The sequence below is a fragment of the Ranitomeya imitator genome, chromosome 3, assembly GCF_032444005.1.
Source record: "Ranitomeya imitator isolate aRanImi1 chromosome 3, aRanImi1.pri, whole genome shotgun sequence".
Lineage (NCBI taxonomy): Eukaryota > Metazoa > Chordata > Amphibia > Anura > Dendrobatidae > Ranitomeya > Ranitomeya imitator.
This window is the reverse complement of record NC_091284.1, coordinates 812,370,316-812,393,654: the sequence shown is the minus strand read 5'-3', so window position 1 is coordinate 812,393,654 and position 23,339 is coordinate 812,370,316. Positions and strand designations below refer to the sequence as shown.

Here is a 23,339-nt window from a genome sequence, read left to right as displayed (position 1 = left end):
CACCCTCAAACAGTCTGACTCCAAACTCCACTATGGTGAAGACCAAAGAGCTGTCAAAGGACACCAGAAACAAAATTGTAGCCCTGCACCAGGCTGGGAAGACTGAATCTGCAATAGCCAACCAGCTTGGAGTGAAGAAATCAACAGTGGGAGCAATAATTAGAAAATGGAAGACATACAAGACCACTGATAATCTCCCTCGATCTGGGGCTCCACGCAAAATCCCACCCCGTGGGGTCAGAATGATCACAAGAACGGTGAGCAAAAATCCCAGAACCACGCGGGGGGACCTAGTGAATGAACTGCAGAGAGCTGGGACCAATGTAACAAGGCCTACCATAAGTAACACACTACGCCACCATGGACTCAGATCCTGCAGTGCCAGACGTGTCCCACTGCTTAAGCCATTACATGTCCGGGCCCGTCTGAAGTTTGCTAGAGAGCATTTGGATGATCCAGAGGAGTTTTGGGAGAATGTCCTATGGTCTGATGAAACCAAACTGGAACTGTTTGGTAGAAACACAACTTGTTGTGTTTGGAGGAAAAAGAATATTGAGTTGCATCCATCAAACACCATACCTACTGTAAAGCATGGTGGTGGAAACATCATGCTTTGGGGCTGTTTCTCTGCAAAGGGGCCAGGACGACTGATCCGGGTACATGAAAGAATGAATGGGGCCATGTATTGTGAGATTTTGAGTGCAAACCTCCTTCCATCAGCAAGGGCATTGAAGATGAAACGTGGCTGGGTCTTTCAACATGACAATGATCCAAAGCACACCGCCAGGGCAACGAAGGAGTGGCTTCGTAAGAAGCATTTCAAGGTCCTGGAGTGGCCTAGCCAGTCTCCAGATCTCAACCCTATAGAAAACCTTTGGAGGGAGTTGAAAGTCCGTGTTGCCAAGCAAAAAGCCAAAAACATCACTGCTCTAGAGGAGATCTGCATGGAGGAATGGGCCAACATACCAACAACAGTGTGTGGCAACCTTGTGAAGACTTACAGAAAACGTTTGACCTCTGCCATTGCCAACAAAGGATATATTACAAAGTATTGAGATGAAATTTTGTTTCTGACCAAATACTTATTTTCCACCATAATATGCAAATAAAATGTTAAAAAAACAGACAATGTGATTTTCTGGATTTTTTTTCTCAGTTTGTCTCCCATAGTTGAGGTCTACCTATGATGTAAATTACAGACGCCTCTCATCTTTTTAAGTGGTGAAACTTGCACTATTGCTGACTGACTAAATACTTTTTTGCCCCACTGTATATATATATTATTTTTTTTTAAGGCGTCGAACACTTAACCTGTCTTGTTTGACTCATGGCAGTAACCCCTCCATATACAGGAACAACTGAGCGCTCTGCTGGCAGCTTATCGCCCAGAATCCAAAAAGAAAAGTTGTGCCGGATAAAGCTACTTTCATACTTGGGTTGTGTGACATACGTCGCAATGCGTCGTTTTGGGGAAAAAAACGCATCCTGCAAAGTTGCCCACAGGATGCATTTTTTCTCCATAGAGTTACATTAGCGACGCATGCCCACACGGATGCGTCATGTTTTGGCAGACCGTCGGTACAAAAAGTTACATGTAACTTTTTTTTGTGTGCCGCGTCCGCCATTTTCGACCGCGCATGCGCGGCCGAAACTCCGCCCCCTCCTCCCCGGACATTACAATGGGGCAGCGGATGCGTTGAAAAACATCGGCTGCCCCCGTTGTGCATTTCTTTCATAACGTGCGTCGGTACGTCGGCCCGATGCATAGCGACGGGCCCATACCGACGCAAGTGTGAAAGTAGCCTAATGTCTTCCCCAACGTCATCTGTTAGGAAATAGTTGGAGGCCCCCTATACACATTAGACCGTCGGACTGATGTGTATGAAGCCCCTTACAAAACATAATTTTTTTTAATATATTTACAGTGGGGCAAAAAAGTATTTAGTCAGTCAGCAATAGTGCAAGTTCCACCACTTAAAAAGATGAGAGGCGTCTGTAATTTACATCATTGGTAGACCTCAACTATGGGAGACAAACTGAGAAAAAAAAATCCAGAAAATCACATTGTCTGTTTTTTTTTATCATTTTTTTTGCATTTTATGGTGGAAAATAAGTATTTGGTCAGAAACAAACAATCAAGATTTCTGGCTCTCACAGACCTGTAACTTCTTCTTTAAGAGTCTCCTCTTTCCTCCACTCATTACCTGTAGTAATGGCACCTGTTTAAACTTGTTATCAGTATAAAAAGACACCTGTGCACACCCTCAAACACTCTGACTCCAAAATCCACTATGGTGAAGACCAAAGAGCTGTCAAAGGACACCAGAAACAAAATTGTAGCCCTGCACCAGGCTGGGAAGACTGAATCTGCAATAGCCAACCAGCTTGGAGTGAAGAAATCAACAGTGGGAGCAATAATTAGAAAATGGAAGACATACAAGATCACTGATAATCTCCCTCGATCTGGGGCTCCATGCAAAATCCCACCCCGTGGGGTCAGAATGATCACAAGAACGGTGAGCAAAAATCCCAGAACCACGCGGGGGGACCTAGTGAATGAACTGCAGAGAGCTGGGGCCAATGTAACAAGGCCTACCATAAGTAACACACTACGCCACCATGGACTCAGATCCTGCAGTGCCAGACGTGTCCCACTGCTTATGCCAGTACATGTCCGGGCCCGTCTGAAGTTTGCTAGAGAGCATTTGGATGATCCAGAGGAGTTTTGGGAGAATGTCCTATGGTCTGATGAAACCAAACTGGAACTGTTTCGTAGAAACACAACTTGTCGTGTTTGGAGGAAAAAGAATACTGAGTTGCATCCATCAAACACCATACCTACTGTAAAGCATGGTGGTGGAAACATCATGCTTTGAGGCTGTTTCTCTGCAAAGGGGCCAGGACGACTGATCCGGGTACATGAAAGAATGAATGGGGCCATGTATCGTGAGATTTTGAGTGCAAACCTCCTTCCATCAGCAAGGGCATTGAAGATGAAATGTGGCTGGGTCTTTCAACATGACAATGATCCAAAGCACACCGCCAGGGCAACGAAGGAGTGGCTTCGTAAGAAGCATTTCAAGGTCCTGGAGTGGCCTAGCCAGTCTCCAGATCTCAACCCTATAGAAAACCTTTGGAGGGATTTGAAAGTCCGTGTTGCCAAGCGAAAAGCCAAAAACATCACTGCTCTAGAGGAGATCTGCATGGAGGAATGGGCCAACAGACCAACAACAGTGTGTGGCAACCTTGTGAAGACTTACAGAAAACGTTTGAACTCTGTCATTGCCAACAAAGGATATATTACAAAGTATTGAGATGAAATTTTGTTTCTGACCAAATACTTATTTTCCACCATAATATGGAAATAAAATGTTAAAAAAACAGACAATGTGATTTTCTGGATTTTTTTTTCTCAGTTTGTCTCCCATAGTTGAGGTCTACCTATGATGTAAATTACAGACGCCTCTCATCTTTTTAAGTGGTGGAACTTGCACTATTGCTGACTGACTAAATACTTTTTTGCCCCACTGTATGTAATGATGGTATTTTTCTTTTTAAAGTATGTATTTTTTTACATTTTTGTCTTTTTTTTTAACTTTAGTCCTAAAATTAAACAGGACGTGTGACCACTCTGCCAGAGTCAAATTGGAGTACAAACATGGGGCCCTTAATAGACCCCCCAGCTGCCAAGGAAATACATTGGTACCTCACAGTTGCATTGCTGGGACACCAGTCTGGTGACAGAGGGAAATTTCTCCCTCTGTTAAACCACCTACAAGCTGTGGTCAATAGTCACTGCGGCGTCTAATGGATAAAAGAGCCGTGATTGGAAGCTGTAGTAGTGTCGGCTCTGATATATCGCGTACACTTGTTGCGGATGATCTGGACATTGTCTCTGTGCAGCAATTTTCAGTATCTCCAATAGTCGGAGCCAGTGCTTGGCCGGGTGGCACGAATGGCTTAAGTCCAACTAGTTATGGCCCTGCAGGTAAAATGCAACGCACCCCCAACTGCTCAGTAGTCATGTGTGGTTGCACCCCTAGGGGTTCAGTATTCTGCATTTTAATGTTTGCGGTTTTTTCCCCCTACAGGTAGGATGAACTGTTCTCTATGTAACACTATCCGGGGTACCTGCATCGGCGCCATTGTTGGGGGTCTGGGTTCAGCGTCCTTAGCTGCATTTCTCAGCACAGCGTACTTTCTCAAGTAAGTGATTAGCACAAGCTGACCTCTGTAATGTCGTCTTGCATTCCGGTATTCCGAGAGCGGATCATGTAGTTCTGTGCATCCCATGATATACCAAATGGCGCCACCTGGAGTTCATTAGATCAGGCAAAACAATGAGATTTATTGCGCCTGTCTAGTGATTATTGATAAATATAAGGTATAGCGCCCCCTGCTGTTCTTTTCATACTAATCAGTCCACCTGATGAGTACATTGCTGGTGGTCAGTAGCTCAGTCCCACCCCCCTGGATCCTCTCGTAGTGATCCATGCAATCTTACAGACGGTAGAGCGGTTTCATCGCACCGGCATCGGGCACATCAGGTGGATATTCCAATAAAGAAATCCTTCTCCATGTTTCCCTTAATACTTTCACAAGTTGGCAATTTTATTTTCATTTCTTCTTTCAGGTTTTTTTTTTCCTTCCTTTCTTCTGAGATCTGCATTGTTTTTGGCGTTCACACAGTAATATTTTTAGAGCACCATTGATTCCACGGTGCTGTACACGAGAGGGGGTTATATAGAAAACACAAAGAAATTACAGTGAGCAAATAGTGACAGATGGGTACAGAGGGGAAATGACCCTGCCCTTGTGGGCTTACAGTCTAATGGGGGAAGGAGACTGTAGGTCGGGGGGTTGTAGCAGCTTTGATGGTGGTGAGGAGGCGTCTCCGGTGGTGGTGAGGTGGCAGTGGGGTTATTGCAGCCTGTAGCTTTCTTGAAAACATGGGTTTTAAAGTTCTATCTAAACGACCCGAATGTGGTGGGTAATCGGACTTGAGATGGCAGCTCCGGTGGTGGTGAGGTTGCGGCTCTGGTAGTGGTGAGGTGGCAGTTGGGTTATTGCAGGCTATAGGCTTTCCTGAAGAGGTGGGTTTTCAAGTTCTGTGTGAAGGACCTGAATGTGGTGGATATTCGGACGTAAGGTGGCAGCTCCGGTGGTGGTGAGCTGGTAATAGTCGGGTGGCAGTGGGGTTATTGCATGCTATAGCTTTCTTGAAAACATGGGTTTTCAAGTTCTGTCTGAATGATCCGAATGTGGTGGATAGTCGGACGTGTTGGGGCACATAATCCCAGAGGATGAGGGACACTCGGGAGAAGTCTTGGAGGCGGTTGGGTGAGGAACATGAGTGTGGAGGAGAGTAGGAGGTCTTGGGAGGACCGGAGATTACGTGTTGGAAGCTGTCGAGAGTAGTTCGGAGATATACGGACCACACATATTATGGACGGCTTTGTAGGTCGTTAGTAGTTTGAACTAGATACTAGGGATTTGTAGAGTGAAGACATGGAAGGGTGGTGAGGATAGAGGTTGATTAGTTGTCCAGCGGAGTGGAGGATGGGCTGGAGAGGTGCCAGTGTTAGCAGGGAGGCCACAGAGGTCATTGCAGTAGTCAAGGCGGGAGATGATGAGAGAATGAACTAGTATTTTAGTATATTCAGGGTTGAGGAAATGGCGAATTCTGGAAATATTTTTGAGTTGAAAGTAGAGCTTGTATGTGTGTGATGCAGAGGGAACAGATTTCCGGTACAGCGGAAAGTGATAGCTCAGGTAGGAGATTAGAGGAGATGGAAGAAAGATGAGTTCAGTTTTGTCCACATTGAGCTTTAGGAAGTGTGATGAGGACAAGGCCGATAGACACTCTAGGATTCTGGACAGCAGAGAGGAAGATCTGATAGTCCTCAGCCTATATACAGTTAGGGCCAGAAATATTTGGACAGTGACACAATTTTCACGAGTTGGGCTCTGCATGCCACCACATTGGATTTATAAACAAAAACTCGGTTTAATGGGGGAGCGAGGTGCTGGTATAGTGGGCTGTGTAAGCCCTACGTATATGATAAAATATAGTACACCGCACACTCTATGTGTATATTTGCAAGGTGATGGAAAGTTTATTAACAAGTATAATTATAGTACAAGGAAAGCGACCAGAAGTAACTATGACGTTTCGGCCCAACCAGGGCCTTAATCATATAATCGCTAAAGAAAAATAAAACAAAAAAACAAAATAAACATAAGATATATACAATAAATCATATTGCAAAACAAAACAAAAAAACCAATAATGTTCCCAGCCTGGAAAAAAGAGACATTGGAATGCATAAATAGGAGAATGGGTAAACTCCAAATGGAGAAAATTACAATAGCAGTGACATAGCATGTTACATGCATATATAGAAACACCACATATGTTCCCCAAACAGAAAGGGGAAGAGAAAGCTTTTTCACAAGGCTAGACTAAGGTATCCGGAAACCAGACCTTATGACAATCAATATCGAGGGTACAGAGTAAAAAAACATTACCTTTACTATGTTTATAGTAGGGGAGGAGAAGGTCCTTGTGGACGAAGCTACACACTGCAGGAAAAAGGATATAGACACATGAGATAGGGGAGGTACATAGAGGATAAGGTGTGTGAGAGGATATGAGATGTACCTGGAATGCCAGATAGTGGTGCGTGTAATAACGCAATATCAGCCCTTGGGTGGATGCTATGGAGACACAGGAGATGGGCATGTGTAAGGGACATAAATCTATTATAGTTGAAGTAATATAGCAGTGCCGGTTGGCAATGTATAGGGGTGTAGGTTACCTGGTGTATAGTGGTATTAAGCGGCGCTCCCGCGCCCTGCTGCCGGTATGTAGCGTGGCCGGCGCTGTAATGATTTATAAGCGCAAACCGGAAGTAGGACCTGCGGCACCGGAAGTGACGCGGGCGGTCCGGGAGTGCAACTGCGCATGCGCAGCCGGCGATTCAGTGAGAATCCGGTTGCTAAGAGACCAGAGCGCCTTACATGTCAGCGGCTGCTGCGGGGTATCTGTGTCCATGTGGGCAACCAGGGGTGGGGGTAAATACTGTCTAAAGTGCCAGAAAAAAGCCAGGGGGGGGCATGTTGGCGAATATAATATGGAAGATAACAGGGTAATGTGTTATAGGTGTATAACGTCATATTAAAGATGTTAGGGTGCTAATTTAATGCGTGTCAGTGGCTGTTGACAAAATAAGGCGGCGTATATTAATAAAAAGAATACTGAGGCTGTCTGAGAAGGCATGGGAAGTACGGGTGGGGAAAGGGCTAATGTAGGGAAACCTTGAGATGTAGCCTAGAGGGAGCTAGGTGGTAGACTGACTCTGGTTAAAGTAGCCATAGGAGAAAAGAAGGGGCTGGGGAGAGGATACCACTGTAGGTGATGTGTGTGGTGTAGGTATTAAGAAATTAATGGGTAGTGTACCTCTAAGGAACTCGCCTGGAGACTCAACGGATCTGTAAGGAAAAGGAAGAAATTAGAGAACTAGATTAAACCGACCAATCTATTTCCCTATTTAAGCCCCTAGGTGCAAGGGTGTCCAACGTGTATATCCACCAGGTTTCCCTGGATTTTAGACATTTGATGTGGTTACCGCCTCGTCTAGGACGGGGTACATGTTCAAGAACCTGAAATTTAAGTTGAGCCACTGTGTGTCTGGCTTTCATAAAGTGGTCAGGCAGGGGGAGCCAGATTTTATTGCACCTGATGGTAGACTTGTGGCTTGCGATTCTATCCCGTATGTGCTGTGTGGTCTCGCCGACGTAAAGTAGTCCGCAGGGGCACTTAATGACATAGATAACAAAATTAGAGCTGCACGTAAAAAAGCCACGAATGGGGTAGGATTTCCCTGTCCTTGGGTGTGTTACATTATCCGATTTTATCACATTGGAGCAGGCGGCACAATTCAAGCATGGGAAAGTTCCATTGCGGCGTGAGCTTAAAAATTGCTGAGTTGGTACACGAAGTGTGCTACCCATATCTGCCCTGACTATTTGGTCACGAATATTGGGAGGTCTCCTCATGCTCATGAGTGCTGGTGCTCTGAAGGATGGGATTTCTGGATGGGCTCTGCCAAGGAGGGGCCAGTGCTTTTTTATTACAGAGTACACCTTGGTCATGAAAGGATGATGAGTGTGTACAAACGGTATCCTTTCCAGGGATTGACGTGGTGTAGGACTCGTGGGCGGACTGGAGGACCTATTAAGCTCTTGTGTTAAGAGGGTCGAGGGGTAGTTCCTGTCGCTGAACTCTGTTCAGCGACAGGAACTACAGGTGTACTCTGTAATAAAAAAGCACTGGCCCCTCCTTGGCAGAGCCCATCCAGAAATCCCATCCTTCAGAGCACCAGCACTCATGAGCATGAGGAGACCTCCCAATATTCGTGACCAAATAGTCAGGGCAGATATGGGTAGCACACTTCGTGTACCAACTCAGCAATTTTTAAGCTCACGCCGCAATGGAACTTTCCCATGCTTGAATTGTGCCGCCTGCTCCAATGTGATAAAATCGGATAATGTAACACACCCAAGGACAGGGAAATCCTACCCCATTCGTGGCTTTTTTACGTGCAGCTCTAATTTTGTTATCTATGTCATTAAGTGCCCCTGCGGACTACTTTACGTCGGCGAGACCACACAGCACATACGGGATAGAATCGCAAGCCACAAGTCTACCATCAGGTGCAATAAAATCTGGCTCCCCCTGCCTGACCACTTTATGAAAGCCAGACACACAGTGGCTCAACTTAAATTTCAGGTTCTTGAACATGTACCCCGTCCTAGACGAGGCGGTAACCACATCAAATGTCTAAAATCCAGGGAAACCTGGTGGATATACACGTTGGACACCCTTGCACCTAGGGGCTTAAATAGGGAAATAGATTGGTCGGTTTAATCTAGTTCTCTAATTTCTTCCTTTTCCTTACAGATCCGTTGAGTCTCCAGGCGAGTTCCTTAGAGGTACACTACCCATTAATTTCTTAATACCTACACCACACACATCACCTACAGTGGTATCCTCTCCCCAGCCCCTTCTTTTCTCCTATGGCTACTTTAACCAGAGTCAGTCTACCACCTAGCTCCCTCTAGGCTACATCTCAAGGTTTCCCTACATTAGCCCTTTCCCCACCCGTACTTCCCATGCCTTCTCAGACAGCCTCAGTATTCTTTTTATTAATATACGCCGCCTTATTTTGTCAACAGCCACTGACACGCATTAAATTAGCACCCTAACATCTTTAATATGACGTTATACACCTATAACACATTACCCTGTTATCTTCCATATTATATTCGCCAACATGCCCCCCCCTGGCTTTTTTCTGGCACTTTAGACAGTATTTACCCCCACCCCTGGTTGCCCACATGGACACAGATACCCCGCAGCAGCCGCTGACATGTAAGGCGCTCTGGTCTCTTAGCAACCGGATTCTCACTGAATCGCCGGCTGCGCATGCGCAGTTGCACTCCCGGACCGCCCGCGTCACTTCCGGTGCCGCAGGTCCTACTTCCGGTTTGCGCTTATAAATCATTACAGCGCCGGCCACGCTACATACCGGCAGCAGGGCGCGGGAGCGCCGCTTAATACCACTATACACCAGGTAACCTACACCTCTATACATTGCCAACCGGCACTGCTATATTACTTCAACTATAATAGATTTATGTCCCTTACACATGCCCATCTCCTGTGTCTCCATAGCATCCACCCAAGGGCTGATATTGCGTTATTACACGCACCACTATCTGGCATTCCAGGTACATCTCATATCCTCTCACACACCTTATCCTCTATGTACCTCCCCTATCTCATGTGTCTATATCCTTTTTCCTGCAGTGTGTAGCTTCGTCCACAAGGACCTTCTCCTCCCCTACTATAAACATAGTAAAGGTAATGTTTTTTTACTCTGTACCCTCGATATTGATTGTCATAAGGTCTGGTTTCCGGATACCTTAGTCTAGCCTTGTGAAAAAGCTTTCTCTTCCCCTTTCTGTTTGGGGAACATATGTGGTGTTTCTATATATGCATGTAACATGCTATGTCACTGCTATTGTAATTTTCTCCATTTGGAGTTTACCCATTCTCCTATTTATGCATTCCAATGTCTCTTTTTTCCAGGCTGGGAACATTATTGGTTTTTTTGTTTTGTTTTGCAATATGATTTATTGTATATATCTTATGTTTATTTTGTTTTTTTGTTTTATTTTTCTTTAGCGATTATATGATTAAGGCCCTGGTTGGGCCGAAACGTCATAGTTACTTCTGGTCGCTTTCCTTGTACTATAATTATACTTGTTAATAAACTTTCCATCACCTTGCAAATATACACATAGAGTGTGCGGTGTACTATATTTTATCACCACATTGGATTTGAAATGAAACCTCTACAACAGAATTCAAGTGCAGATTGTAACGTTTAATTTGAAGGGTTGAACAAAAATATCTGATAGAAAATGTAGGAATTGTACACATTTCTTTACAAACACTCCACATTTTAGGAGGTCAAAAGTAATTGGACAAATAAACATAACCCAAACAAAATATTTTTATTTTCAATATTTTGTTGCAAATCCTTTGGAGGCAATCACTGCCTTAAGTCTGGAACCCATGGACATCACCAAACGCTGGGTTTCCTCCTTCTTAATGCTTTGCCAGGCCTTTACAGCCGCAGCCTTCAGGTCTTGCTTGTTTGTGGGTCTTTCCGTCTTAAGTCTGGATTTGAGCAAGTGAAATGCATGCTCAATTGGGTTTAGATCTGGAGATTGACTTGGCCATTGCAGAATGTGCCACTTTTTGGCACTCATGAACTCCTGGGTAGCTTTGGCTGTATGCTTGGGGTCATTGTCCATCTGTACTATGAAGCGCCGTCCAATCAACTTTGCAGCATTTGGCTGAATCTGGGCTGAAAGTATATCCCGGTACACTTCAGAATTCATCCGGCTACTCTTGTCTGCTCTTATGTCATCAATAAACACAAGTGACCCAGTGCCATTGAAAGCCATGCATGCCCATGCCATCACGTTGCCTCCACCATGTTTTACAGAGGATGTGGTGTGCCTTGGATCATGTGCCGTTCCCTTTCTTCTCCAAACTTTTTTCTTCCCATCATTCTGGTACAGGTTGATCTTTGTCTCATCTGTCCATAGAATACTTTTCCAGAACTGAGCTGGCTTCTTGAGGTGTTTTTCTGCAAATTTAACTCTGGCCTGTCTATTTTTGGTATTGATGAATGGTTTGCATCTAGATGTGAACCCTTTGTATTTACTGTCATGGAGTCTTCTCTTTACTGTTGACTTAGAGACAGATACACTTACTTCACTGAGAGTGTTCTGGACTTCAGTTGATGTTGTGAACGGGTTCTTCTTCACCAAATTAAGTATGCGGCGATCATCCACCACTGTTGTCATCCGTGGACGCCCAGGCCTTTTTGAGTTCCCAAGCTCACCAGTCAATTCCTTTTTTCTCAGAATGTACCCAACTGTTGATTTTGCTACTCCAAGCATGTCTGCTATCTCTCTGATGGATTTTTTCTTTTTTTTCAGCCTCAGGATGTTCTGCTTCACCTCAATTGAGAGTTCCTTTGACCGCATGTTGTCTGCTCACAGCAACAGCTTCCAAATGCAAAACCACACACCTGGAATCCACCCCTGACCTTTTAACTACTTCATTGATTACAGGTTAACGAGGGAGACGCCTTCAGAGTTAATTGCAGCCCTTAGAGTCCATTGTCCAATTACTTTTGGTCCCTTGAAAAAGAGGACGCTATGCATTACAGAGCTATGATTCCTAAACCCTTTCTCCGATTTGGATGTGGAAACTATCATATTGCAGCTGGGAGTGTGCACTTTCAGCCCATATTATATATATAATTGTATTTCTGAACATGTTTTTGTAAACAGCTAAAATAACAAAACTTGTGTCACTGTCCAAATATTTCTGGCCCTAACTGTAGGTGGTACTGGAAGCCATGGGACTTTGAGTTAAGTATAAATGGAGAAGAGCAGGGGTCCTAGGACAGAGTCTTGAGGTACATGAACAGCGAGGGCCGGTAGTGTGGGAGCGGAGGACGCTAAATGTGCAGTTAGAGAGAGATTAGTAGATACAGGAGAGGGCGAGGTCTTTGACGACAAGGAAAGATGGGATCTGTAGTCAGAGGGTTGTTGATGTTTCTTTTTTTTTTTTTTTAGGACAAGTTGTAGTTTTTGCCGATACCACATATATCCAAAACAATAGCCTAAAATAAGGCACTTCCAAATTAAACAAATATCAGACAATAGAGCCACAGCGGAAGCTTAAATGCCAATAAAAACTAAATTTTATTAATAGTACAGTTAAGAGTCCAATAACAGTCAGTGGAAATACATGAGACAGAATTATACTGTCTGCTGAGGAAAATACATATAATACCTAACAGGAATCAAATGATCCCAAATAAATACATATAAAGCCCACAGAAAACAATGAGGCATGAGTATTACATAGTACATCTTTATATAAGGACCATAAGTGTGCCATAAAATAAGAGATGCCTAAGGAATATGGGCTTAGTTAATATGCCTGAGAGCAATGACTGATGAGTAATGTCACAGGATACCAAGGGTTAAATCAAGTGTATGTTGGCAGACAAAGCTAGCCTAACAGATAAGGTATATGAACCTAAGGGATCCCTGGGTGATAAAGCTGTATCTATTCACATAGTAGTCAAAAAAGTGCATGCTGTGCTAAAGTGCAAAGGCATAGATGGAGGTAGGAATGTATTTACCTATAGCAGCAGACCAGTAGATGGACCCCGACGCGCGTTTCGCAGTTAAGCTTCGTCCAGGGGGATAGTCTCAACAACAGTGGCCAATGCGGGGGTTTATATAGCGGCTAAATGACAGTGGTGGCAGCGGTTTGTAATGGCGCTTGCACAGACAACGCCGGCTCGAACGTCACTTCCGCTCAGCGTCACAAGGAGCTCATCCACTCCCCTACCCGACGCGTCAGAGCAGGGGGGCGGAGTAAGCCACAGGAGAGACGCGTTGCCTCAGCAACCTGATGCCAGGAGTCTATGCAAGCGCTCACCGCCGGAGTAGAAAAGGAACGCAGGTGGGACCTAAGAAAGCATCGCCAGTGTGTATGGAGCGGCGTAAGAATGTGTGTGTAAAAAGGTGACCAGCAAGTATGTCGACCCTGCATGTGCAGTATATAAAAAATAAAAGCCAAAAGGGGAATATGAATGAGTAATAGTGGTTACAAATATATAGGGCGCTAAGGTAATGCGAATATATGTCAGAAAAAGATATATACATATATATATAGTGAAAGATTGTATATGCTGCAAATATATTACATAGGAATAAGGATAACAATGCATAATGCAATGATGTTTAGAGGGATAGTGTATACAGTGGGGCAAAAAAGTATTTAGTCAGTCAGCAATAGTGCAAGTTCCACCACTTAAAAAGATGAGAGGCGTCTGTAATTTACATCATAGGTAGACCTCAACTATGGGAGACAAACTGAGAAAAAAAAATCCAGAAAATCACATTGTCTGTTTTTTTTAACAATTTATTTGCATATTATGGTGGAAAATAAGTATTTGGTCAGAAACAAACAATCAAGATTTCTGGCTCTCACAGACCTGTAACTTCTTCTTTAAGAGTCTCCTCTTTCCTCCACTCATTACCTGTAGTAATGGCACCTGTTTAAACTTGTTATCAGTATAAAAAGACACCTGTGCACACCCTCAAACAGTCTGACTCCAAACTCCACTATGGTGAAGACCAAAGAGCTGTCAAAGGACACCAGAAACAAAATTGTAGCCCTGCACCAGGCTGGGAAGACTGAATCTGCAATAGCCAACCAGCTTGGAGTGAAGAAATCAACAGTGGGAGCAATAATTAGAAAATGGAAGACATACAAGACCGCTGATTATCTCCCTCGATCTGGGGCTCCATGCAAAATCCCACCCCGTGGGGTCAGAATGATCACAAGAACGGTGAGCAAAAATCCCAGAACCACGCGGGGGGACCTAGTGAATGAACTGCAGAGAGCTGGGACCAATGTAACAAGGCCTACCATAAGTAACACACTACGCCACCATGGACTCAGATCCTGCAGTGCCAGATGTGTCCCACTGCTTAAGCCATTACATGTCCGGGCCCGTCTGAAGTTTGCTAGAGAGCATTTGGATGATCCAGAGGAGTTTTGGGAGAATGTCCTATGGTCTGATGAAACCAAACTGGAACTGTTTGGTAGAAACACAACTTGTCGTGTTTGGAGGAAAAAGAATACTGAGTTGCATCCATCAAACACCATACCTACTGTAAAGCATGGTGGTGGAAACATCATGCTTTGGGGCTGTTTCTCTGCAAAGGGGCCAGGACGACTGATCCGGGTACATGAAAGAATGAATGGGGCCATGTATCGTGAGATTTTGAGTGCAAACCTCCTTCCATCAGCAAGGGCATTGAAGATGAAACGTGGCTGGGTCTTTCAACATGACAATGATCCAAAGCACACTGCCAGGGCAACGAAGGAGTGGCTTCGTAAGAAGCATTTCAAGGTCCTGGAGTGGCCTAGCCAGTCTCCAGATCTCAACCCTATAGAAAACCTTTGGAGGGAGTTGAAAGTCCGTGTTGCCAAGCGAAAAGCCAAAAACATCACTGCTCTAGAGGAGATCTGCATGGAGGAATGGGCCAACATACCAACAACAGTGTGTGGCAACCTTGTGAAGACTTACAGAAAACGTTTGACCTCTGTCATTACCAACAAAGGATATATTACAAAGTATTGAGATGAAATTTAATTTCTGACCAAATACTTATTTTCCACCATAATATGCAAATAAAATGTTAAAAAAACAGACAATGTGATTTTCTGGATTTTTTTTTCTCAGTTTGTCTCCCATAGTTGAGGTCTACCTATGATGTAAATTACAGACGCCTCTCATCTTTTTAAGTGGTGGAACTTGCACTATTGCTGACTGACTAAATACTTTTTTGCCCCACTGTATATATATACATAAATGCATGCAAATTAGCATGGTCTCCAGAAGAAGCAGCATATTTAAAAATATTTATAAAATATAGAGTGTGTAAAAAATGGATTTTTGGTGTGAAATAGATGCATGCCGTTTTCGGGTAGGCAGGAATTAGATGGGTTCTGAGCTCTTTGGTAATTACTCCTTCCTGAAAGGCTCTCTCCAGGATTTCTTGCAGTTCACCCTTAATGAGTTTTTTAGCTCCTGATTAGTCCTCTACATCAGATGTTATCGTTTGCAGTGTATGGCCAACCTTCTTTAGTCCGTTTTTATTCTGAAGCTGGGATGACACCTCTATCAAGATTGCCAATCTTTGAATCGTCTTATATGTATTTACACTATGCACTATTGAACGTTGTGAGTGGTATTGGATGCCCATTTTTTACACTCTCTATGAGAACATATTGACTTATATATAACTGGATGCATTATTAATGTCTCTGTCTGTAATATATGTATCACTTTATTAGCTATTATAATAATTTTTTTGTGTAAATTTTTTTTTATAAATATTTTTTTATATTTTTAAATATGCTGCTTCTTCTGGAGACCATGCTAATTTGCATGCATTTATGTATATATATACACTATCCCTCTAAACATCATTGCATTATGCATTGTTATCCTTATTCCTATGTAATATATTTGCAGCATATACAATCTTTCACTATATATATATGTATATATCTTTTTCTGACATATATTCGCATTACCTTAGCGCCCTATATATTTGTAACCACTATTACTCATTCATATTCCCCTTTTGGCTTTTATTTTTTATATACTGCACATGCAGGGTCGACATACTTGCTGGTCACCTTTTTACACACACATTCTTACGCCGCTCCATACACACTGGCGATGCTTTCTTAGGTCCCACCTGCGTTCCTTTTCTACTCCGGCGGTGAGCGCTTGCATAGACTCCTGGCATCAGGTTGCTGAGGCAACGCGTCTCTCCTGTGGCTTACTCCGCCCCCCTGCTCTGACGCGTCGGGTAGGGGAGTGGATGAGCTCCTTGTGACGCTGAGCGGAAGTGACGTTCGAGCCGGCGTTGTCTGTGCAAGCGCCATTACAAACCGCTGCCACCACTGTCATTTAGCCGCTATATAAACCCCCGCATTGGCCACTGTTGTTGAGACTATCCCCCTGGACGAAGCTTGACCGCGAAACGCGCGTCGCGGTCCATCTACTGGTCTTCTGCTTTAGGTAAATACATTCCTACCTCCATCTATGCCTTTGCACTTTAGCACAGCATGCACTTTTTTGGCTACTATGTGAATAGATACAGCTTTATCACCCAGGGATCCCTTATTAGGGTACCGTCACACAGTGGCATTTTGATCGCTACGACGGCACGATCCGTGACGTTCCAGCGATATCCTTACGATCTCACTGTGTCTGACACGCTCCTGCGATCAGGGACCCCGCTGAGAATCGTACGTCGTAGCAGATCGTTTGAAACTTTCTTTCGTCGTCTAGTGTCCCGCTGTGGCGGCATGATCGCATGGTGTAACAAAGGTGTGCACGATATTGTATACGATGTGCGCATAGTAACCAACGGCTTCTACATCGCACATACGTCATGAAATTATCGCTCCAGCGTCGTACATTGCAAAGTGTGACAGCAGTCTACGATGCTGGAGCGTCACGGATCGTGCCGTCGTAGCGACCAAAGTGCCACTGTGTGACGGTACCCTTAGGTTCATATACCTTATCTGTTAGGCTAGCTTTGTCTGCCAACATACACTTGATTTAACCCTTGGTATCTGTGACATTACTCATCAGTCATTGCTCTCTTAGGCATATTAACTAAGCCCATATTCCTTAGGCATCTCTTATTTTATGGCACACTTATGGTCCTTATATAAAGATGTACTATGTAATACTCATGCCTCATTGATTTCTGTGGGCTTTATATGTATTTATTTGGGATCATTTGATTCCTGTTAGGTATTATATGTATTTTCCTAAGCAGACAGTATAATTCTGTCTCATGTATTTCCACTGACTGTTATTGGACTCTTAACTGTACTATTAATAATATTTAGTTTTTATTGGCATTTAAGCTTCCGCTGTGGCTCTATTGTCTGATATTCACTTTACCACATAATGCAGAGGTCCCCAACTCCAGTCCTCAAGGCCCACCAACAGGTCATGTTTTCAGGATTTCCTTAGTCTTGCCCAGGTAATAATTGCATCACCTGTGCAATGCAAAGGAAATCCTGAAAACATGACCTGTTGGTGGGCCTTGAGGACTGGAGTTGGGGACCTCTGACATAGTGTACTGAAAACTGTGGGGGAAAAAAAATACAATTCACCCCATTGTTTTTTACGTTTTTGTGGCTTTCATTATGTGGTATAATTGAGCTGGCAGTGTGATTCTCCAGGTCAGTAGGATTGACTGAAATGTTACATTTTGATATAGATTTTCTTTGTAGTTAAAAAAAAAAAATTCTGAACTTTCTTTAAAAAAAAAAAATAAATTCCGCAATTTTCTGAGCCCTTCATTTTTAGATATTGCCAAAGCTGTGTACTGGCTCGCTGTTTACATACAGTAGTTTGATCGCGTTTTATTGCATGTTCTGGGAAAGGGCCGTGGCCAAAAAAACAAAACAAAAAAAAAAAAACAGGAATTCTTAATTTTTTGATCAATTTTTTTTTTTTCTGTATCCAACACCGCTCTTTTGGCAGCGAGAAACACAGGTTTTATTGTGCTTTGGAAGCGAATGACATGTGATTTGCCGATAATACATGTTTAACCCTCCGTCACATACAATATTCGGACTAACGAGTTCACATACAATGTGCCTGTCAGGCGCCTGCTGGAAAAATACCTATAATATCTAATGTTTGCAATTTCAGTGCTCTAAAAGTGATCAGTGACCTTCATAAGGATGTAATAAAAGAGACTACACATAATCAGTTGCAAAAAAAAACATTTACTTAACATAAAACTAATAACTATGAAATACAAACTTTTCAAAACTCCCGCCAAATAGTCCCCAGTTCGACTCTCTCAAAAAAATGTACAAAGAAAATTTTTGAACACAAACTTAATTTTAAGGTACCTTAAGTACTATTAAAAACATATTCAATCAGAAGTAGATGCTGAGGTTTCCCCAGAAAAGTCACACTTGCAGAGCAAATAGCAAGAATTACACACCATTTTTGCATGTGTCAGGCAAATTGCTTTATGACATTTGAGACATTCATAATTTGAAAGCCTTCTGGTTCCGCTTTCCGTTTGGCAGGTGGTGCATCTCCTTCTTTTGTGAGGTGGTGCAGATGGTGACTTTTCACCATCATCTTCTGGGCGGAACCTTTTGAGCTGAACTTGAAGGCGAGAGGGGATACCGATTGTTTTCACGCTTCTCCTGCGTAGCTCTCCAAGTACTAGTTCATGGGCCAATTTTTTCAGATACAATCGTCTACGGAGTGGTTCAAGCTTGTTTTCAAGATAAATTACTTGTGAATTTATACCACCCAAATTCAACATAGCAAAAAATATGACCATTGGCCAGCGTTTGATGTTTCTGCTGACGTTGAAAGTGGAGCACATCTGATCTGCTGTATCCACACCCCCTTTGGTGGCATTGTAAAATGTAATTATCTCCGGGGTTTTTTCTGCCCCAGTCCCAGGATCGATGGCAGCATCATCATGAAGTGTTGATAGAAGAAGTACGATTTTTTTGGCATGTGGTACATAGGAAACTAAAGCCTTTCCATTATGGAATGCAAACATACTGCTGTGCTGTTGTCTCTCTTTCACACTTACAAACTGTGGCGGCAATTCCCTTTTGTTTTTTCTTACAGTTCCCACATATGACAGCTTCTGAATTTTCAGATAATCAATCAGATCACAACTTGTAAACCAATTGTCAGCTGTAATATTGCGACCCGATCCAAATAAGGGTTCAGCCAGTCTTTTTACAACATCAATGGGTTTGTTGCTCACACAGTAAGGACCTTCTGGTTGTTTTCCTGCATAAACTTCCAGGTTGTAAGTGTAGGTCTTACTGGCATCAACAAGGGCATAAATTTTTATTCCATATTTGTTTGGCTTTGATGGAATATATTGACGAAAGGCACATCTACCACGAAAACCAGGGAGCATTTCGTCAATAGTGAGATTCTCTCCAGGGTAATAACTTTGTTTACAATTTACACAAATCTTTGAAATATATCACGAATTGGAGCAAGTCGGTCATGTGTTTTGCGTTCGGTTCGGGTAGTTCTGTCGTCAAACCGAAGGCAACGAATTAGAATCTTGAATCTGTTTATGGACATAACAAGGCTAAATTTTTCAACTCCATCCCCATCTTTACCCCAAAGTTCCTCCAAACTTTGTCTATTTGCCCTATAAGCTCCTGCAAGGTACAGTAATCCAAAAAAAGCACGCAGTTCTATTTCATCTGTGGGCTTGATGGTTCTGTTGCAGATGTACTTGTCCTTTATGTCTATATATTGGTTGGTATATGTGACAATAGAGTACAGAATGTCATCTGTAAATATACTGTTCCAGCATTCAACTGCAGTTTTTGCATTACGTGCAGTTCCTATTACTGCAGGAAGGTGAGTAATAATGTTTAAAGGTTCCCTACGTTTTTTCTGGAATGGCTTCTTGTTCCATTTAGTATTTTTATCTTTTCCAATATAATATGATCCAACTTCTTCATCCTCACCACTGTCACCATCTTGCTCTGTTTCAGAATCCAGGACACATTCTTCCACCTCATCATGAGAATCAATCTCACTTTCCTCTCCTAAATCCTCATTCAGTGTGAGGTCTCTATCATCTAACAGCATGTTTGTTACTTCCTCAACATCAAGTTGTTTGGATAAATTGTACATTTTCCTCTCCATTTCAGCAGATAATCTGAAGCAAGAGAAGGAATATGTTAGGGAACTACTGTATATGCCTGAGCAGCACACTTTCTTTTATAAAATCTCCCTTATTTCTATGAAATATCCTCACATTTTGTGCTATACATTCATAAAACAAGCTAAATAAACTATTGTGATGAATAAAAACATAAAATACTAACCTTACTGAATGTGACGTATTCACATACAATGAGCCTGAGAGATCTGTGCAGCTATATCCTCTCCCCTGAAGCTCTGAAATCCAACTGTGATATCAGGTTTCACAGACCTTCAAGAGACAGGAGACTACCTGGAGGGAGGGGGTTTCCTCACAATCTGGTGAGGAAGGAGAAATGAAAGTAAAAGAGAAGCGCCTGTCAGATCAGTTGTATGTGACGGAGGGTTAATGAATGTAGTTTTATTCACCAAATACATAGCTTTCTATGGGTGAAAAAAAAAAATACTGAAAGAATTGACATGCAGATTTAACACAAAAACAAGCGTGTGCACGAGATGTCTGAACCCTCATAGCTTTTGATTGTACTGTGAAATGCAGCTTTTCTACAAAAAAACAAAGCTGGGACAGAAGCCATTCAGATATTGATAAATTCCTCTTTTTCCCTTTTACACAGGTACGACAAGAGGCCATTACCAAATAACGTCTTCCGCTTCTGCATTACCCTCTACAAACCCGCTCTCCTGAAACTGAAGTATTTTTTTCTTTTTCAAACCATTTTCTGCATGGCGATCAGCGCTCGTTATTACGTCGTGTATGAGAAGATGCTGATGATCCCTCCCCAGCCGGAAGAGGCGCAGAAGTAAATGCCGCAGTCAGATTGTAATCCGAACTTTATTTTTGTTTTTACGGCACTTTTATTTTGTTGTATTCTCTGATGGGTTTTGCCCCAAATTCTTCCAATATGCAGTCAGTCCTTAATTCTGAAGTTTTAAGCAACATTAAATATATAATCAATCAAATAAAGGCAGCATACTAGAAATATGAAAAATTGAGAGTTTAGTGCATAAATTGGCCAATTTATGTGTACCTTGTAGCCACGATAAGGCATTTCTCGCATACAGGGGCATGTGTGTATATATATATATATATATATACACACACACACATAGATAGATATACACACACACACACAGTATTCCAAATTATTATGCAAATGATATTTTTCTCGGATTTTCCTCTATGGTCGGTGCAAATGACAGTCAGTCTAATAAGTCATCACCCGTTAGATTATACATCGGATTTTATTGAAGAAACCTCCCAATGATAACAGTATAATCTCCAAAATAAATAAAAACTCACAATGCGCTGTTCCAAATTATTAGGCACAGTAGAATTTCTATACATTTGATGTTTTAAAGAACTGAAAATGCTCATTTGTGGAATTTGCAGTATTAGGAGGTCACATTCACTGAACAAAAAAGCTATTTAACTCCAAAACCTCCTAACAGGCCAAGTTACATGGTAACATAGGAGCCTTCTTTGATATCACCTTCACAATTCTTGCATTCTTGAGTTTCTGGAGAGTTTCTGCTTGTATTTCTTCCCTCCCAGAGCCGCTGCTTTGATGTGAACGGTCTCCTACCCTCATAGATTTTGTGCTGGATGATCCTCCAAAGGTTCTCTATAGGGTTGAGGTCAGGTGAAGCTGGTGGCCGCACCATGAGTTTATCTCCTTTTATGCCCATAGCAGCCAATCACTCAGAGGTTTCTTTGCAGCATGAGATGGGGCATTGTCAGCATGATGATGATTTTGCTCCTGAAGGCACGTTTCTGCTTTATATACCATGGAAGAAAGTTGTCAGTCAGAAACTCTAAATACTTTGCAGAGGTCATTTTCACACCTTCAGGAACCTTAAAGGGCCCTACCAGCTGTTTCCCCATGATTCTGGCCCAAAACATGACTCCTCCACCTCCTTGCTGATGTCGCAGCCTTGTTGGGACATGGTGGCCATCCTCCAACCATCCACTACTCCATCCATGTGGACCATCCAGGGTTGCTTGACACATCAGTAAACAAGACTATTTGGAAATTAGTCTTCATGTATGTCTGGGCCCACTGCAACAGTTTCTGCTTGTGAACACTGTTTGGGGGTGGCCGAATAGCAGGTTTATGCACCACAGCAAGCCTTGGAAGGATCCTACACCTTGAGGTTCGAGGGACTCCGGAGGCACCAGCAGCTTCAAATAACTGTTTGCTGCTTTGCAATGGTATTTTGGCAGCTGCTCCCTTAATCCCATGAATTTGTCTGGCAGAAACCTTCCTCATTATGCCTTTATCTGCATGAACTCTGTCTGTGCTCTGTTTCAGTCACAAATCTCTTCACAGTACGATGACCACTCTTAAGTTTTCGTGGAATATCTAATGTTTTCATACCTTGTCCAAGGCATTGCACTATTTAATGGTTTTCAGCAGAAAAGAGATCCTTTTAGTTCCCATATTACTTGAAACCTGTGGCCTGCTTAATAATGTGGGACATAATGTTTAAGTAGTTTTCCTTTAATTAGAATCACCTGAAAAACTAATTATCACATGTTTAAGATTGATTTCAGTGATCCATTGAGCCCTGAGACACAATACCATCCACGAGTTTATTTGAAAAGCTAAACAATCAAATCTTTGACACGTAAATCCAATTTGCATAATAATTTGGAACACTGTGTATGTATGTATGTGTATATATATATATATATATATATATATATACACACACACAGGTTTAGTTTTTTGACTTTTAGATGCAACACTCCTCTCCTCCCCCCCCCCCCCCCAAACAAAAAAAAGGCACATAGTCTGCTATAATGTCACAGAATCTGCCATAAAGTTTCAGGTGCAGGTTCAATGACAGAGCACGTTTCCGAACAAGCCTTGAATCCGCTGAAAATAATCTGCAAAACCTGCTCCTCAATAATGAAATTTAAAAAAAAGATAATTATACTTTGGGGGGAAAAAAAAAAGGACATGCAATAATGAATGGAGCTCAAAATCTTTTTGTAAGATGTGAAATTAAATTTCCTGAATACTTGGAGAAATCGTTCCAATCAAATATTTATGCTATAGCAAAAGAAAAAACGATAGCGCTCGAGTACGTCATTGCCACCTCCCCCCTTTTCTCCTCACATTACTGATTAGTTCCCCCACACTCCAGCAGGAGGGGGTCCTGGAAGCAGGACCTTCACCAATCGGACAAGGCCATATCTTGAGGGATTTGTCCTTCCCCAATCTGACATAAAGCGACCATCTCATCCTGCAGCTGCACAAACCCATTAGGAATCTGTCCGCCCCAACTTGCCTTCCCCTCTAATACATATATACAGATTAGGGTCATTGATGCCCCCCTCGGTGTGGGCCACATGCCTCAGTTGCCATGTTCCATCCTTCTGATTGACAACAGTGTACA

General features: G+C 42.7%; 1 protein-coding gene across 2 annotated transcripts in view; it reads left to right on the top strand.

Annotated features, from left to right (window-relative positions):
• Positions 1-22,704, top strand: part of TMEM126A (transmembrane protein 126A) — a 52,357-nt gene extending 29,653 nt beyond the window's left edge. The window contains exons 4-5 of one of the 2 annotated variants that reach the window (XM_069759333.1): positions 4,092-4,206; positions 20,555-22,704. In XM_069759333.1, the coding sequence (XP_069615434.1) occupies positions 4,092-4,206; positions 20,555-20,744 (305 nt within the window). In that variant the 3' untranslated portion in view covers positions 20,745-22,704. Of the gene's footprint in view, positions 1-4,091; positions 4,207-11,577; positions 11,708-20,554 lie in introns of those variants that run through there. The other variant, XM_069759334.1, reaches the window with a different exon arrangement.
• The last annotated feature ends 635 nt before the right edge of the window (positions 22,705-23,339 follow it).